The sequence below is a fragment of the Rattus rattus genome, chromosome 12 (assembly GCF_011064425.1).
Source record: "Rattus rattus isolate New Zealand chromosome 12, Rrattus_CSIRO_v1, whole genome shotgun sequence".
Classification (NCBI taxonomy): Eukaryota; Metazoa; Chordata; class Mammalia; order Rodentia; family Muridae; genus Rattus; species Rattus rattus.
The window spans coordinates 45416033-45435053 of record NC_046165.1 but is presented as its reverse complement, the minus strand read 5'-3'; the positions used below and the strand labels follow the sequence as shown (position 1 = coordinate 45435053).

At 40.5% G+C, this 19021-nt stretch overlaps 1 protein-coding gene across 1 annotated transcript in view; it reads left to right on the top strand.

Moving 5' to 3' along the window:
• Positions 1-19021, top strand: part of Vwa8 (von Willebrand factor A domain containing 8) — a 320387-nt gene that overhangs the window by 34683 nt on the left and 266683 nt on the right. Inside the window, exons 3-4 of the mRNA XM_032918098.1 lie at positions 10579-10709; positions 14320-14430. Of these exons, the coding sequence (XP_032773989.1) occupies positions 10579-10709; positions 14320-14430 (242 nt within the window). The remainder of the gene's footprint in view (positions 1-10578; positions 10710-14319; positions 14431-19021) is intronic.

Genomic DNA, 19021 nt, shown 5'->3' with positions numbered 1-19021 from the left:
CATGGCTATTGTGAGTTCATGAATGCAGTGACCATGTCATGTGAGGAGACAGCATTCATGACCCTGTTCCCTTTGTCGCTCTTACATTCTTTTCACCTCCTCCTCCATGATGTTCCTTGAGCCTTGGAAAGGGTTGATTATGGGTGTCCCATTAGGGTTGAGCACCTTGACCATACATGTCTCTCTAGTAATTGCATTTGTCATAAGTAGAAACTTCTGTGACCAGGGCTGAGGGCAGATGTTTTACTTTAATATTGTGTAATTGCCTCTTTTTGCATGAGAGTTACTTCTCATATTACTTCTGATTTTTTTTTAAAGATTGTTTTATTTTGAGACAGAGTCTTGCTCTGTAGCCATAGATGGCCTGAGACTTGTTTGCTACATAAATAGATCAGGCTGCCCTTGAACTCAGATCCTACATACATAGATCAGGCTGCCCTTGAACTCAGATCCTACATACATAGATCAGGCTGCCCTTGAACTCAGATCCTACATACATAGATCAGGCTGCCCTTGAACTCAGATCCTACATACATAGATCAGGCTGCCCTTGAACTCAGATCCTACTTCCTCCTAAGTGATTGGATTGAATGTTTGTAGCATCAGACCCAGTTATATGTATTTCTTTAAAAAGTATTTTATTTTTGATTATGTGTATATGCATATATGTGCCACATATGTGTAGGTACCTGCAGAGGCCAGAGTCAGCCAGTCTCTTGGAGGTGGAGTTACAGGCAACTGTTGTGAGATCCCTGACATGAGTCCTGGGAATTGAACACAGGCTCTTCTGGAAGAGAGATATAGTCTTTTAATGGCTGAGCCGTCTCTTCAGCTGCTACAGCTAGATGTACTTTTGAGAATGTATGCTCAAAAGGAAGACTTAAGTCAACCTTTTCAATCTTTGACTTTTTCATTAAGGCTCTTCTCGGACTCAGCATGAGCAGTCTTTATCTAGTGCCTAATTTTTCTTCAATCTTGTTTTGAAACATTATAAGACATTACATTTAATATATTTTATCACTTTAATTTTCACTTAATTGATTTTGTTGCTTCCTCAGTCTTTTGAGCTCAGATATATAATTAAAATTGTATTAATTCATTTTTAATTGATAAATTGAAATGGTATGCTATTTAACATATATTTTTATTTTTGAATTTATTGGAGAACAGTTAAACTTACTATATGTCTATTTCCTCATATAAATTTTTTAGTGAAAATATTTCGAATCTACTATCGTAGCCATTTTCAAATATATGATTCTGTTGTGTTTGATAAAAATATGCGGAGAGAAGAAATATGTTTGATGGATGTGCAGTCAGGTGTGGCGGAAGTGGGAGCTTCTACAGGCTCATGCCGAGGCATCTCTTCCCCCGAGGGACCAGTCACAGGATGGTATAGTATAGAATAGAGCTTATTCAGGTCATGGGGAGGGGAGTTGAGGGAATAGAGACAGAGAAAGGCAGAGAGTAGAGGAGTAGAGGCCGCCATGAGCATGTGGAGAGAGGGGAGGGGAATGAGAAGAGATGGGGAGCAGGAGGGAGAGGACAAAGCAAGAGAGCGAGAGAGAGAGGAGGGGACAAGCAGCCCCATTTACAGTGAGTCATGTGTAACTGTGGCGGAGCCTAGACTAAATGCCAACAGGTACTGTGCTGGCTAGTTTTATGTCAACTTGAAACAAGCTGGAATAGTTTGAGAGGAGAGAACTTCAATTGAGAATTGAGAAATTGCCCTCATAAGATGGGACCATGGGGCATTTTCTTCATTAGAGATTGATGTGGGCATTCCTAGCACATCGAGCATGGTGCCACCTCCGGGCTGGTGGTCCTGGGTGCTATAAGAAAGCAGGCTGACAAGTCATGGGGAGCAAGCCAGCGAGCAGCACTTCCAGATCAGCAGTTCTCCTTGCATTAGCTTCTGCCCCCAGCTTCCCACACAGTTGGAATTCCTGCTTTGGTTTCTCACAGTAGACTGTGATTTAGGGTAGCAAGCTAAATAAACCCTTTCTTCCCCAGATGGAGTGTTGACTAGCACACCATTTCAACCTTTGGTCATGGTATTTCATCATAGCAGTAGACACCCCAACTAAGACTTAATAGCTGTTGTCACCAGCTATAGTCAGCATGATTTCTAACATCTGAACTTGTTCTTCCTGATATTTCATTCTCTTTGATCAACATGTCTGCAGTGCCCTCTGCCTTGACACATACTGTTGAGGTTTGTAATAGTTAAATTGGTTTCTCTGGATCTGCGTGGCAATTTGGCTGTGGTTAATGACCATAATTAAATGAGAAAATGAACTCAAATAGTAAGTCTTTAATTAGTAAACAGCATTGTAAAAATCAACACTTATGATGTTCACATATTTAGTACACAGATATTCTTACAAGTTGGTGAGAAGAATCATGTGGCCGGGAGAAAGTAAGCCAAGGATTTCAGTAGGCACCACACAGAAGAGAAATAAATGGCCAGTAGATGTGTGAACAGTGTTCTAACTCTGTGTGACAGCCAGCAAGCTGCAAATTTCCTTGTAAGGTGCCAGTTTTCATACATCACCTTGCCTAGAGTTGAAAACACTCCTCAGGTACAGAGAGTCCAGGAAATGGCACTCTGATCTATTGCTGGCCGAAGTATTAGTTCCTGTGACTGCAGGGGAGTGAGATGACCTGTACTTCCAGATCAGAGTAGTGTCTGTTCTTACCATTCACACTGACAAACGCTCCGGTGAGTGTGCCGTGACAGGAGCATGCCTGCCATAACAGTCATTTGGGAGGCGGAGGTAGGATGAAGAGTTTGTGTTTAAGCTAGGCTTTGTGATGTGGGCCTATAATCTTAGCCAGTCAAGGGATGAGGCATGAGGGTTCCAAGTTCAAGTCCTGCCTGGACCAATAGAGCAACTTTAAAAACAGCCCAGACAACCTATCTTGATCTTTCATCAAAATAAAAAGTTCAAAGGGGTAGATAGATTAGCACAGCCCTTAGACCTCATGGGGAATTATTTTGTGGTGGATGGTGGTTAATGCAGAAATTCAGCAAACCATCACAGGGCATCAGTGGGATACTCAGCCACAAATGGGGTGTCTACAGCACTGCACCCCAAGGCTCAGGCACCATCTTAGAAGAAGGGCAGAAAGATTGTAAGGGCCAAAGCTTGGAGTAAACCGTGTCTTCAGCAACACACACGTAGGAAACAGGACGCAGATGATTCTAGCTGGATCTGATCTGAAAGCTTTCTTCCTATAGTCTCCCTTCCACGGTATCAGAAAATACCATACAAGCTGTCAAGGGAGGGAGGGGATTAATAGGCTACCTAGCTGTAACATCCATGAACTACAACAATGACCATCATAGCAAGATATTCATACAGCTGACATTAAGTGACAGTCATATGTTAGTGGTAACCAACAGCTTTGGGCCCACTCAACCAGAGGAAAATCAGGCTTCGTACTAGAAACCTAGCCAACTTTCTGGAGCTAGAGCGGTCATGGACTTTATAAAAGAATTTACTATGGCTGTTTTACTAGACCAGCATGAAGTCGAAACTTAAGGGATCTTTGGAAAGTCAGTTGTGTTGGATGGTGTTTTACTGGGGCAAACACATGAAGGAACGTTTCCTCGTAAAGAAACATTTTGCTCAGACAGACAGGGGTGAAAGGATGTAGTGCTGAAGCAAGCATGTGAATGGACACGTGGTGAAGGATTCTTTGCTAATGATACACATGTATTGGTCTGCTTTATATTGTGTATTGAGTTCATGTTGTTGAGACTCCATAGAGACAAAAGCACCAGAAAACTTCTGGTGGGGTGCTGGCAGCTTTTTGCTGCTTCCGCGGACTTGGGCCAATTGGCAGAGTGATGTCAGCTAAGACAGACTTAAGTGCTGAGGCAAGACATGTGGTGAGGCAAGACCCATGGAGGTCATGTGGTGTTTGGAGGGAGTGTAAATAGGACTTGATGGACAGCGTCTGAGGCTGAGCTTGGCTTGCTGGTAGAGCTAGCTGTGCAATGCGGAAGGTCTCGCATGTTCGCTGGTCTTCCCTTCGCTGAGAGAGGCACAGCCAAGAACTTTTCCTGGTGTTCTTGTTGGCCCTGGTCCCTCCTGCTGACTTGTGCCAATTTGGCTGAGATCTGGCTGTTCCTGCTAGATCATGCCACTGCTGCTGCTATTCCAACAGTACTGAACTGGACTGCTGATATATCCGTGAAGTGTTTGCGAGTGGACTGAGCTGACCTGTGAGCTGAACAACAGATTTCCTGACAATACCGATAGGATTTGCTCCAAAGAACCACTTCTAAACAGGTCCACTTCCCCCGTATTCTTTCTTTTCCACTACCTGTGGTGGGTGGTAGGCTAGAAGGAAGGTTAAAGCATTTAAGAACCATCATTAAAAATAGGTTTTGAAAAAATTAAGATAACGCCAGCATAATTCCCAATTGCATTTAACATTTGATTCTTATACCACAAGTAAGTATAGCTATCACCCGTTATCAAAGAGCAAGTGGAGACCATTACAGACAGCTTCATCTAGACACAGTGCAGAGATCAGGAGATCAGGGGAGTCTAGCCTGAATATCTTCACCACAGCCCTTGCATCTCTGGCTCAGAGAATATTGAGGAAGAGGAAGCAGGACAGTGAGAGCCAGAATACCAGGAAGTCTGCATCAGCCTCGTGTAGAAAGGGCTGCGTAAACAAGACGGGAACAACACCAACACCAACAGATACAGTGCCATCGAGGGGTAATCTGTGGTGTCCCACGGCTATACGAAGGACTATCCAAAACCAATGGTTGCTAGGGAAGCAGCTCTTCCAGAGACCCAGTATTGTTTATTCAGTACAGAGTGGTCAGAATTGAAGCCATATAAACTCAAATATATACACCACCATGCTCATTCATAGATTTGTAATTTTCCAATAGATAATAAAAGCTCCATGTGTAAAATAAAGATCTTTTTTAAAGAACGGCTATATAATACATCTTAATCGCATTTTCTGTAATTTGAATGAAGAATATTTACACGTTATGTTTAAAGAATTTGTTCTTGTTTAACAAGATGTGAAGCTTGTTGGTTCTTCTGAGATCCATTTATAACTAAAGACAGTTCTTTTTCTTTATTTTGTTTTTATTGGTTGTTTTTTCCTGAATATGATACTGAGACAAAGATTATCTCCAGCAAATTGTTAACTCCTTACAGATAAGTCCTTAAGTGGGTAGGTTGTTAATTGAAGTTGGATATTAAATTGTGAAGAAAATATTCTGATATGTGTCACTTGTCATCTTGCTGCTCTTTTGATGACTCACCTTTCTTCCTGTGCAGCTATTGTTACTGTGATACAGAGGTTTTTAAAAAAAGAATGAAAACTTTGTTACTGTTACAAAAATGGATCAACACAGAAGACCAAGAAAGTTCAAAACACTGAAATACAAAACCTAAATTGTGCTGTAGGACTGTAAGAACCAAGACTATTTACTGTGTGTGTGTATGGTATTTTGCCTTCCCTATATAATATAGCGTCATTACTTTGACACTCTGCTGTGTTTCTGTTATTTGTTCCTTTTTATTGTTTGGCATTATTCAGTTGTATAGATGTATCAAAACTTTGCCTGTTGATGGGCATTTGAAGGTCTCATGCTTTTGAAGCTTTTAGAAATAAAGCTAGGATTATGAGATAGTAGGCTTATTGGTGCTTAGCTCTTTTTGTTTTTATTTTTATGTTTGAATCAGGATATTTGTGCTTTGACAATTGAAATGTAGCAATGTATTTGTTTACTGTGAATTCTGGATAGTAACCCCTTATTCCTATCTATCCTAGTCATGTATGTTTATAAATAGTCTCACATACCTTGAACACTCCCACTCTCTGGGTGCCATTTCACTCTGTCGTGTTTATCTTTTCCTCTTAGAAGCATTTACTTTGATATAGTACTCTTAACTTATTTTGGCTTTTGAAGCCAGAGCTTTAGTGTGACACTCCAAAAGTCATTGCCAAGGCCAATGACCAGGAGATTCCCGCCATGTTCTCTTGTAAAAGTTGTTGATTTTAGGTCCCTTTTTAGTGTTGAGTTGATTTTTGTATAGGCTGTAAGATAAAGTTCCAGTTTCATTCCTTTGCACATGGAAATAGTTTCATTTGTTGAAAAGATTATCTTACCCCCATCATGTCTTCTTGGTACCCTATCTCCACAGTTAATCATATGCGTTTGTATTTATTTCTGTATTCTTTTCTTTGCTGCACTGGGCCACAGTCTGTTTTTGCACCAGTACCATATTGTATTGATTCCAGCGGCACTGTCTTTCTTTCTTTTTTTTTTTTTCTTTTCTTTTTTTTTTCAGAGCTGGGGACCAAACCCAGGGCCTTGCGCTTGCTAGGCAAGCGCTCTACCACTGAGCTAAATCCCCAGCCCCGGCACTGTCTTTCTTACATGCAGACTCTAGACTTATAGATGTCTGTGTACACACATATAAGAGAGCAGAAGGGGTCCACGTGTGTAGAGAAAGAGGATACACAGGAGGAGGGAGGAAGGATGGGGAAGACAATGGGGCATGAGCAGTGGTACACAGGTAGGAAAGTGTTATAAACAGAAGCCATTGTTTTGTATACCTGCTAAAAAGTACAAAAGGAAAGAAAACTATTCTGTACAGATTGTTTTGTGTCCCTATTCATAAAGGAATATCCTATGAAAATGGTCTTATATCAAATATTTTCTAAAGCTTGTTTTTAAAACATTACCTTTAATATAATTTACTTTTTTGGTTCATATGTTAACACAAGAAGATGTTCACATTTTCCTCTGTTGCCTTTCAAAGTTCCGGGGACATTTCCTTTTTCAATTCCTGTGCAAATTCTAGGCACTACACTACCGTCACAAGCAGTGCACAGTATGGCTTCTACTTAGTAGATATGGATATGCAGTGATTTACTTAAGCTATGTTGATGGGTTTTCCCTGGTTTTAAGAAGAACCTCATTTGTGCCCAGCACTTCTGTCAGCATTGCAGTTTTTGTCCAGGTGCAGCTGTGTTGGATGTGGTCTCTCAGTGCCCCTCATGGCTGAGGTTTATGTAGTATTTTTTTCTTTGACATCTCTAAGGGTCTTATTATCCTCACCTTGGTGTTCTCCATGCTCAGCATATAATAGATCCTCACTAAACAGGGCTGTGTGCATGACTATATTTTAGTCATTTAGCCCTATAGCCTATGTTGTAAATAATGAGGACTTGGGCTTTGAACACATTGTTCTGTATCTCCTACCTCCATGGACAGACGGACACATGTAGTTGGTGACATTTGGTAGAGTAGACAATTGCAGTGAGAAGGCTCGTTGTAATTCCTTACAATCTCTGCAAATATCGGAGAATGATCCGACTCCTGGTAGGCCTGGGTTAGCTCTTTCTGAGTTATTTTTCTAAAAATGTGAGTGAGTGTCTTGCTTTTATGTACATGTATGTAGTATGTGCATGCCCGGAGCCCATGAAGGTCATCAAAGAGCAGAGATCACAGACTTATAGTTGCAGATGGTTGTTAGAGACCATGTGGGTGCTGAGGATTGAATCCTGGTCCTCTGCAAGAGCAAGGGTAGCAGGAACCACTGAGCTATCTCTTCAACCCCTCTGCATAATTTCTACGGGGATGATTATGGTGAATAAAATGATATATCACTGGGAAATACTTAACACGGCCCCTGAGGATTAGGCTGTGGTAAGTTCTGGGCCCCATTTTCTGTGACTACTACAGAGTGGACTTTTAGCCCAATCCATTTGTGTCCACAGTGTATACTATATACCTGCTGTCCAGGCAGGGAGAGGACGTTGCAGGTGAGGACAGACTTCTGCACACTGGGTATCACTGACTTGGGCTGAACCAGATATTTTGGTAGCTGTAGTGCTCATGGTGGTCATTTCTGACAAGTACTAACTTTCTTTGGAGAATGAGGAAGCTTAGACCCCAAATGTTTCAAGTGCCTGGCCCAGGAATCTAAGGACAGGACAAATACCCACAACTAGGTCTGTTTGGGTCCAAGGACTTTTTCTTTCACTATATTATATTGTTTCTTAGAATACCAAAACCAAAGCTAAACCAACCAACCAATCAATCAAGTGTTTTTAAGGGTTTATTTATGAGAGAATTTGAACTATGCTTAGTTTTAATTTTAAGTTTTTACATAGATGATAAATTAGCATCTACCTGGGAAGAAAAATTATAATTTAGAGCCCTTTAATAAAATTTATTTAAAGCTCTTAAATATGACAACACAATAGTTAAGTTTTTAAAAGAAAAATATTGGCTAAGACTTAGTTAGAAGTGTAACTTACCATGACCCAGATGTTTTCTCTTCACGGGGAGAGGGTATCCTGGACTGCAGATGAAGCCCCGTGATACTGCTTTAACACTGGGTTCCCTTAGTGGCCTCCTGAAAGATAGTGGCATCTTGTGCCTGGAGTCAAAGCTAGGGGTTTCTCCCATGCACAGCCCTGTTTATGTTACGTTGTGCGTGGCAGTTTGGCAGTTTACTTTGCAGATGTTCGTAATGTGCAGCCTTAAATCTTGCTTCTATTTCTGGCATGCTTTTAAGTATGACTCATGTTTCCTTGAGGCTGTCCTAAAAATACTGCTGCTCTGAAGCATTAATGTGAAATACACCACAGGCATCAAACAGCACTGCACAGTGCTTGCTTTCTGCAGGGTAAGGCAGCTTCCCAACCAATTAAATGGGGAAGTGCTGTTAAGAATGTGCTGCACTAAAAATATAACGCAGGAAAGTAGGAATTTTATGAAAAGATAATGTACAGAAACAACAGCGACTATCAAATTCTAATAAAGGATGAAACATATCATTAATGTCATAAAATGTGATAGAAACAGGACTAGTAGCCAGAACACCATTTGATGTAATCCTGTGGTAAGGAAAATCGTGAGCTTGAAGGTGTCACGAAGCTCTTGGAGCAGGCTGGTGAGATGGCTCAGTAGGTAGAAGTGCTCTCTGCTGAGTCGCCAACTCGCTGGCTGGGCTATGCTGTCTGGGCTATGCCGCGGTGGTGGGCAACTTGTCTGTCATTCATGTCTCTACTTGCCAACCAGGATATCAGTTACCCAGGGAGGTCTCGGGGACTTACATTTTACTGTTATTGGTCCTAATGTGAGGCAAGGGTTTCCCAAGACCACTAAAGCATAGAACATAACAGAATATACAGTCAACTCAGACATGAGAATGTTCCTAGTAACAGCACATAAGAAAGCTTCCTTGGAACAGCATAAGATGGCTGGTGGCAGGTATAAGAAAATGGCCACAGTAATATCAGATAGGCAGTGATTTCTCAGGCCTTAACACTTGTTTTTTTTTTTTTTTTTTTTCTTTTTGGTTCTTTTTTTTCGGATCTTGGGACCGAACCCAGGGCCTTATGCGCTTCCTAGGCAAGCGCTCTACCACTGAGCTAAATCCCCAACCCCAGGCCTTAACACTTGTATTATAATAAGCTACCTTGCAGGTGGGACCCAGGTCAGCTCCATTTTCTGTACCTCATGAACATACAGCTTAAATAGTTTCAAGAGATATTATAGTGCCTTTGCATTTTGACAATTATTTGTTACATGAGGTCGGGTGTAGAGTTTCCCTCTGTGGTGTGACTTGGGCACTCAGAAAATTGCACATTTAGGAACATTTCAAAAGTTATCATATTAAGGACCCTCCACATAGCTTTCTGATAGCTTATTTAGTTTTTGTTGTTACACAACTATTATGTACATTTTGTCCCTTTTCCTGTCTTCTGTGTTGTTTGGAACAATTAAGACTTTTCTATCTCTTTCTCCTTCCCTTCCCTCCTTTCCCCTCCTCATCACATTCCTATAAGAAACTTAACACCCATCTTCCAGGAAACACGCCCAATACACTCTTTAGTTCAAACTAGACTTAGATGGATTTATTCTTCTTGTCCTTTCTGTGTGAGTAGATGTTTGTTTACATCTTCCTAGGAAATGCTCGTATAACAAATGGTGTAGAAGAGTGGACTGGAATTATAGATTCCTGAGGGGGGTCTTCCAAGCATTGGTGTTTGAGATTAGAGCAGACTCCAGCTTCTCCTGTCTGTAACAATCATATCATTAGTTGTCTGGGATCATTTGGTTATGTCTCCTTTGAGAATAAAATGGTTAAGATTTGAAACTCTGATAAAATAATGACCCTAGTTTCTGACTCAACCATAAGAAGCATTTTCATTCTGTTAAAGACACTACAGATGGTTATCCCACTGTTCTCATGGACTTCGAAATGTAAGATGTATGACCCTTTGAAGTCTGGTTGATATGTTTTCTGTTTAGCATTGATAATAATTTTCATTTAAAACTGAATTTTTGCCAACTATTTATACCCTATCTATCCTATCTATCTATCTATCTATCTATCTATCTATCTATCTATCTATCTATCTATCTATCTATCCATCCACCCACCCATCTACCCATCCATCCTATACAAATGGATATAGTTTTCCATATATATATAGTTTACATTTATTTGTGGATTTATATAGTTATATGGTAAAGTTATAATAGTTACATTTGCATTTTATTTCTTTTTCTCCAAGTTGCAGCTTCTCCGTCTCAGTCCGTAGTCCAGCACCTGAGATGGATAATGCAGAAGGACCTGCTGGGGCAAGATATCTTTCTCATAGGACCTCCCGGGCCTCTGCGACGCTCTGTTGCTATGCAGTACTTGGTGAGCAATCAGTCCTGTCACTTCCTTAGGGTTTTAACTTTGATAAAGGATTAATAAAGTAAATAAGAGTGAAGAACTTACACAATATCAGAATTAGCTGTATTATTAGGGTACTGCTGTCATCAGGCAGTGCCGAGTTCAGAACGGGCTCAGCAGATGTCATGTGGGAAGCCCATGTGCAGCTTGTTTTGTTTTGCTGTAATTGGAATGCTGTATACCTTTAGAAGAAGGGAAATATGAATCTAGGCAGTCAGTAGTGAGTGCACAGGATCAGCAACTCTGAGGTTGTAAAATCCAACTGGTCTACCTCTCCCCCAGCCCTTACTTTGCCACTCAGTGAACTTTTCCTTATCTTGGGTTCACAACTTAAAAACAACAACAACAACAACAATAACAACAACAAAAAACGATGCTTTTTGAAGCTGTGTGGTTTTTAGAGGGAACCCGAGGTATAGGCATTTTTAATGTTATACTCACATACTGCTTTTCTTCCTGTTTAAATAGATTAGAAAAACAAATGAACAGAGATTGAATAATCTACATAATCTGTATCTAACTAGAAAATTATAGTTAGACTTACCCCCCCACACACACACCATTTTACCTTTTTGACATGGTGTTCTTTTGAATAATACTAGTTATTAGACAAATGTTATTAAGTCCATTGATATCTTCTGCTCTCAATGCCAATCAAGATATTTACAGTGTCTTTCTGTTATCCTGAATTAATAAGGATTGTGGTCCCAAACCAGGCAAGAATGACCTCTGAAAACAACTTTTTAGAATAAAGGAAAAAAGAAACACTCTAGTTAAAATTTGCTTGTGTTATTTATTATTGAAGAATTGATTTTTATGCTGTTGAAATCTGTTTTATATATTTTGCCTCAGTGGCACGTTTATTTTTTATTTTTAAAAACATTGACTTTTTATGTGTGAAACACACGTATGTTGGTGCTCCCTGAGGCCAGAAGATGCCTCAGACCTGGAGCTGGAGTTACAGGAGGTTGTGGTGCCTCAGTCCTCTGTAAGAGCAGAGAGACTCTAACCTGCTAAGCCTGCTCTCTGGCCCTCCCTCAGCTAACGTTAGAACCTAAGGGTGTGTGTGAGGCAGGCGTGACAAACGTCAAGCCACGCATCAGGAACAGCTCTCACTGCCTCATAACCTCTGCATCTGTAATTCAGTTCCAAGTCATGTGATGTGTAACCCCCCACTGTAATATTAGCCTCAGTGAGTTCACAAGGCAAATGTGTCTGGTCTAGGAACAGGGGACCAACTCTTTGGAATTCTTTGCCTGACTTATTTTAAAGACTGTGATATCTCACTGAGATTTGGGTTTTAGATGGACTTGATGTTAGAATTCTGAAATGAGATGGGCTAGGAGATCCTAGGGATTTGGTCAAAAAAGCAGTAGGTCTATAGGTGTGGGTGGAGCCACACGGCTGCTACTGCCAAACTTTAATGGTAGAATAGATCCTAGGTAGCCAAACATAGAGGAGAACTCACTGCCATTTAAATGCACTTGTGGAGACGCAGGGCTACCCACCACCTTGCACACTCTGCATGAGCACTGTTGTCACGGACATAAGAGCCTTCAGTTGGTACTGACCTGAGTAGATACTGTCTTGGGGGTAAGTTTACTGAAACAAATAAAAATTAAATAGAGACACTTGATACTTGCTGTGGTCTTAACTCATATTAATGGAGATTGTAGATTGTTTAAGATAATTCTATCTGCTGTGAGAGCTTGTTCTCTTCTTTCGTGAGATAGTGCCTGAGGAGACTTACTTGGCTGAGGAAGGAAGCTGTCAAGACTGAGAGTGAGAGCACTGTCCTCAGTGTGCAGTTCATGGTAAACTGTGGTGCTCTTTGATAATTAGGGGTGCCAGGCAGAGTAGTGGCATGCCTTTTATTCCAGAACGCAAAAGGCAGAGGCAGGAGGGTTTTTGAGTTTGAGGTTAGCCTGGTGTACAGAGTGAGTTCCAGGACAGCTAAAGCTTCAAAGAGAAACCCTATTTTGAAAAACCAAAAACCATAGTACTGGAGAGATAGTTCAGTGGGGTTAGAGCACCAACTGCTGTTCCAGAGGACCTGGGTTCAATTCCCAGCACCCACATGGCCGCTCACAAATGTCTGTAACTCCAGTTCTAGAGAGATGCAGATAAAACACCAATACAGTAAAATAAAAATAAATAAATCATTGAAAAAAGAAAAACCAAATTCAAAAAGAAAAAAAGGCTCATACAGTTTTGGCAATCATTCGTCATGAAAGGGTTTTCAGGGAGGGAGGTTACATTCAGTCAATCAAAGCAGGCATGAAAGTTTGTTATCAATGATGTATTCTGACATCAGGAAGCAGGAATCTGCTAAAAGGAGGAAATTACTTTACTCAAGAATTGGCTTTCACAGTCAGATGATTCATTTATATTTAGGAAATCATCATTTGATATTATCACATTTTTATGATTATGCATCTTCTTTATTTAATGTTGGTCTCTATTTCATTATACTCCAAACTATGGCAATCTGGAACAAAGCTGTTTGAAAGCTGAATGACAGTATTGTCCATCTGTATAAGACAGGGTTAATTTGCAAGGAATCACAACCTCCATGTGTGGAGACGTCCTCCTTCAGCAGTGACATCCTCTGTCAACCTTCTCCTTAAATTGATTCCTAGATTAGTAAAGGCTATTAGACCCTCATGTGACTGGAGAATGGCTCTGCTCTTAGTTCATCATTGTACAAGCCAAGGTGATGAATGTTCTTGGCTGTGAGATGAGGGCAGGATGCTTTATGAGAGGTAACTGCTCTGAGACGGGACGGTTTGGGATCCCCTTCCTCGATTCACAGAGTAGTTTTTCCTTCCCTCCCCTTTGCTTCCTCTTTCTCCTCTTCCTCTCGCTCGCCATCTCTTTCATCTGTTTTCCCTTCTTTGTTTCACTTTCGGCAAAGTAGCTAAGAATTATATCACAATTACTAAACCTTGGTCAACTTAGTAAATGAATTAAAACCATACTTTTAAAAAACGATAAATATTCCTGACAAAAATTTGTTATGACTTGTTGGAAAATTGCCCAATAACTATTCCTGATATTTGAGAAGAGTTTAACAGGATAAACTAAGTACTGGGATGGAGTATAGTAAAAATGAAGCTCTGAGGATGTGTGTGTACATATGTGGAAGCACAATGTATGTGCTTGTATGTGTGCATGCATATATGCATTTGAATGTATGTGTGTGCATGCAGTGTATATGTGCTTGTGTATGTGTGTTTTGTTTTTGTTGTGAGGGGGAAGTTTTGAGGCAGTTTCTCCTATGTATCCCTGGCTGGGCTGGAACTTGCTATGTAGACCAGCCTGGCCTTAATTCACAAAGACCACTTACTTCTGCCTTCCACGTGCTGGGATGGGAGGTGTGGACCACATCCCTTGCATGTGTATGGTTTAGTTTCCAGCTTATTGAGTTTTTCTCAGAGACTGAAAATATTTCAAATCCATAATTAGCAGTCACAGCGCTCTTCTCTGGGCAGCGGCTTTGTTGAACATGTTGTCCTAAATTGTAGGCCGGTAGTTTGATTTTAGCTCTGAAATAACTTTGTTCTGTGTTCTACAGGAGCTGACCAAACAAGAGGTGGAATACATTGCCCTGTCAAGGGACACCACTGAAACAGACCTCAAACAACGCCGGGAGATCCGAGCTGGCACAGCCTTTTACATTGACCAGGCAAGCTCTTACCCTGCAGCCGTGACTCCAGTTCTATGGGAAATTGACTTTGGAAATGGAAAGAGAGGTCTCATGTGTCCCCGACACACAGATGTTGTGTATCCTTTCTAGACAGATTTGATGTAGGGCTTGGTGCTCTCGTTCTTGGCAGTATCTTGATCTAGATTTAAAGGAGAAGTGACTGGCGCTCACAAGGCAGCTGAAGAGCAGGGTTTCTTACCTTTCAATTGCCGCTTACAGCTTGCTTATAGAAATTTCATTTTCTAGAGAAAAAGTGCTATAGCTGCTTTTAATATAGGAGCTTCCCTAGCATGCTGACACGAGTATTTTCAATCTAAAGGTGAGTTAGAGCGGGTCTAGGTAATTAACACTGTCTCTCAAAAGACAACAATCAACACACAAAACACTGGGTACCTGTTTGCATTCCGCTGCTATATTTCTAGCATTTTTCTCTTCCATATGTGTGAGGGGTCTCTGCATCTATCTGTCAGGGGCAGTAGAGAGACAAGCTGTGGGGGACAAAAGGCACAATATGACTCAGTAGCCAGCGTCATATTGGGAAGTCTGACCGCCAGTGTTCCTTTCGGTGTATTTAAACACAGCACAATCTGGTGAAAACTATTCCTGTATTAACTAACTCAATCCTGCATGCACAACAAAGTGTACCTAAGTCTCTGGGGAGCAAAGTAAGCTAAATACATTTCAGACATGACTGCAGTGAAACTCTTTGTAAAGTATATGTGAAACCTTACAGATAGGTTCCACTGCGATCACACAGTACGTGATCTCATTTGTGATAAAAGGAATGCGTCTGTGCTTTTTGTGCACATTGAAATCTTCCAGAAAGCTACACAAGAAGCAGTTATGGATGTGAGATTAGAAACCTGGAATGAGATAAAGGTTTGCTCCTTTTGTGTCTCGTGACCAAAATACCCGGCAGCAATAGCTTAAGGGAGGAGCTTGCTTCGTGGTTTCTGAAGGCTTTCAGCCAGTATGGCAGGGAAATCATAGTGGAGACTCTCGGTCCTTTGGTGGGAGTGGCTGCCAGAGACTGTCCATGGAGATAGACCAGGAAGCAGGAAGTGGGCGGAAACCAGAACCTTCAATTCCACGGGCCACAGTAGGACCAGCTGGGGACATTTCTGCAGGAAACCGTAAGAGCTGGTGTTGTGTGCATGTGAGTGTATTCCCAAGTATCCGGGTTTCTAAGTGCACCCTACCACTTATAGGCAGACTCTTCGTGAAGTTTAACGTTTTATTTTAATGGGCACAATCTTTATAATTAAAAGAGTACAATTCTGAGGGGGTGGAACAGAACATTCACACCTCTTGAATTAATTGTTCACTACCAAATAAAAAATGTACATGAAGCACAACTACTTGGTAGTCACTTTGTGGGATGGCGGCCTAACTTAGTGTCACTAGTGCGAAACCTGAGACCTTCGCCCTTCTCCTCCATGGATGGTGCACACGAGTGTATTTTAAAGGACTCTCTTCTGAGAACCGCTTGTATCCCATGCGTTATGTGTAAATGCCAGTGGGAGACAGCTGTGGCTTGTGATTTCCTGCTTGACTTTCCAGTCTTACAGTAAGTTTTAATGGGTCTGTAATTTTAAAAGTGGCTTAAAACTTTGGCTTTTCAGAAATGGAATTATTTTAGGTAACTAAATTTACTAATGAGCTGAGGAATTTTTGGTTGTAAATTTTAATTATCTTTTCAAAATTGTTTTGGGACTATAGATGGCTTAGAGGTTAAGAGCACTGGCTGTTCTTCCAGAGGTTCAGTTCTGAGCCCCACACAGCAGCTCACGATTGTCTCTGTCCAGTCCAAGGAGATCTGATACCCTCTTCTGGCCTCTGAGGGCTTGAGGCATGCATGAGGCCCACAGTCATTCTAGCAGATAAAATACCCATATCCATTAGATAAAATGCAAATAAACAATTGTTTTATTGATTCATATCCATTGGAAGACTTATTTATTTCTTGTTAAGTTTAATTTTATCTTATATATGTGGGTGTTAGTTTGTTTTGTGTACTGTGCACCATATGTAGGGAGTGCCTACAAAGGCCAGAAGAAGGTAACAGATCCCCTAGGGCTGGAGTTACAATTGTGAGCTGCCATGTGGATGCTCAGAATCAAACCCTGGTACTCTGGAAGAGGAGCCTTTGTTCTTAACCGTTGAGCCATCTCTCCAGCCTAGAGATTTATTGCTTAAAGCATAAATGTACATTATTTTCATAAAACTATCTGCCAGTCTAAAATATGTATTTTCAGACACATTTCACAGTTACTGCAGTGTATAAAATGTTTGAAGAACCATATACATGTATGGCATATTTTATCCTCCCTATTTCTTGATGAACCTTATTCATGATGCACATCAGTTCTTAGCGTTCAGTAGCACATCGACACCTTCAGAGCCTGTGACTGAACAGAGACCATATTGGTCTTTCTCTTTCAATTGTCTCACGCTCTTTTGAGGTTTAAGCTAATTTAAATTTACTTTCTGGTACTTAACAGGTTGTTGGTGAAAGGCATGAAATGACTCCATAATTAGATAAATAAAATCCAAACCCTGTAACACAGCCTAACAGGGCATCAGCATGTGAACTTACCATGGCTTCCACATTTATTTCCTGTTTTTCTATTAGAATATATCAATTTTATTAATCTCTGGCACTCAAAACTGGAACATAAGTGGCACTTAGATTTGGTGGTAGATTTTGCCTTTAAGTTATCAATCAGTCTTGGTAAAAATTTAAGTACACTGAAAAGAAAGAGGCATGACTAAGATCAGTTGGCTTTTCTGTGGATAAGTGATTGATCCTTAAGAAAAGACTTGGGGCATGTGTGTGTGTGTGTGTGTGTGTGTGTGTGTGCCCGTGTGTCACCTGTGAATGATTCCCACAGAGAACAGGAAAACAGCAGATCTTCTGGATCTGTGGTTGGGTGGTTGTGAGTGTGGGTCCTGGGAACTGAGTCCAGAGTCTGTGGCCTTGCAGCAAGCTCTCTTAACTGCTGAGCTGTCTCTCTGTCCAAATATTGATCTTTTTAGACATCTGTTTTGAATTGCCACAAGTTGTAATTAATTTCCATTTGAATTCTAGGTAGGAAAAAATTGCCCATCGATTGCCACCTAATCACATTTTTGAGACTTCAAGTCTTTTAAGAAATTTATTTTATTTCTTTAATATGCTTAAACATTGAGTTTGATTTCAGGCTGTAAAGTTAGTAGCTTTAACTACTACCAGGTAATATCTGCTACCTAGATAGATCACCACGTGGAACATTGCCTGCAGCTATACGTGGGCAGTAGGAGAACATTTGTGGTTTTCTGTGTAGTTAACATGTTACCGGTATCCACGATATCACTAAGGAGTTTACGTGACTTGTTCTGTGCTTTACAAAGGTGATTTTGAATACTTTCTACAGAGTTGACGTGACTTGTTCTGTGCTTTACAAAGGTGATTTTGAATACTTTCTACAGTTTCTATGTGCCTATTTATTTATCATCTAAAAGGAACAACTGACAAAATGAAATATCATGTATAAAATTTACAATATTCTTTATTATACCTGGTATCTTTTAGAATTAAAAGGCATTAGTTATTTCTTTAAAATATGTTTTTTTAAATGTCTGTACTATAGTTCACCAAACAGTGATGCTGTTACATAATGTTGATTTTCTGTACCCTCTCATGTTGCCACTAAATTTGTGGCTTTCCAGTGTTACAAATAATGTTTGTTGAATGTGGTTGTACTTAAATGTTTTATGACCAGTTGAGGTTTGTAGACATGAATCCTAGAAGTCTGAATCTTCATGGGCAAGGAAGCACATGCTCTAAAGGGTGCCTCATTGCCTCATGTGGTGGCCATTGGCTTACACAGTCTCATCAGCACTGAGTGTCTGCTTACTCTGCCAAACTGATAGGCTTTAATTTGTGGGGTCTAATTTTAGAGTCCATTGGCTCTCATTTCTTTAAGCTCCCAGTCAATGGAAAAGGAGTGTGGTGCTGACAAGAGAAATCAGAGCTTCCCAAGACAATGCTGGACTCTGCCACTGGGTCACTGCTCTGCTCACACACTTGCTACCTCTATGACAGCCAGAGTTCCAAGGCTCTCCAGGCCTTGGCTCCTACTTGTGATCACACTGAGATCAGCTTTCCTGTCTATATAATATGAACTGTTTGGAGGGTTTGTGAACTAAGTTTAAAAGTATCAAGAGAAATGATGACAAGGTATTTGTTGGAGAGAATTCTCTTGTGCTAGTGCTTTATATCAGTGCTATTTAATCTGAAAAACTTCCTTAGTGGGGAGACGACTTACCTGTCTTACAGATGAGACAATAAGCTTCCATGGCCAGGGTCATATAAATTGACTAATAGCAGAGGAGGGATTTGATTTTGTTGCTTCTCCCAAAAAAATTATGGTGGTGATCATGGTGATCACATTGACAACTGCAGTGACCACATGCTATGGTTTATAATTGTAACAATAATTAATTTTTAAAAAGAAAATAAGCTTTTCTTTAATTAATATTAATAACTTAATATCCCTGCCATATAATTATGTATTCACAGTATATTTGG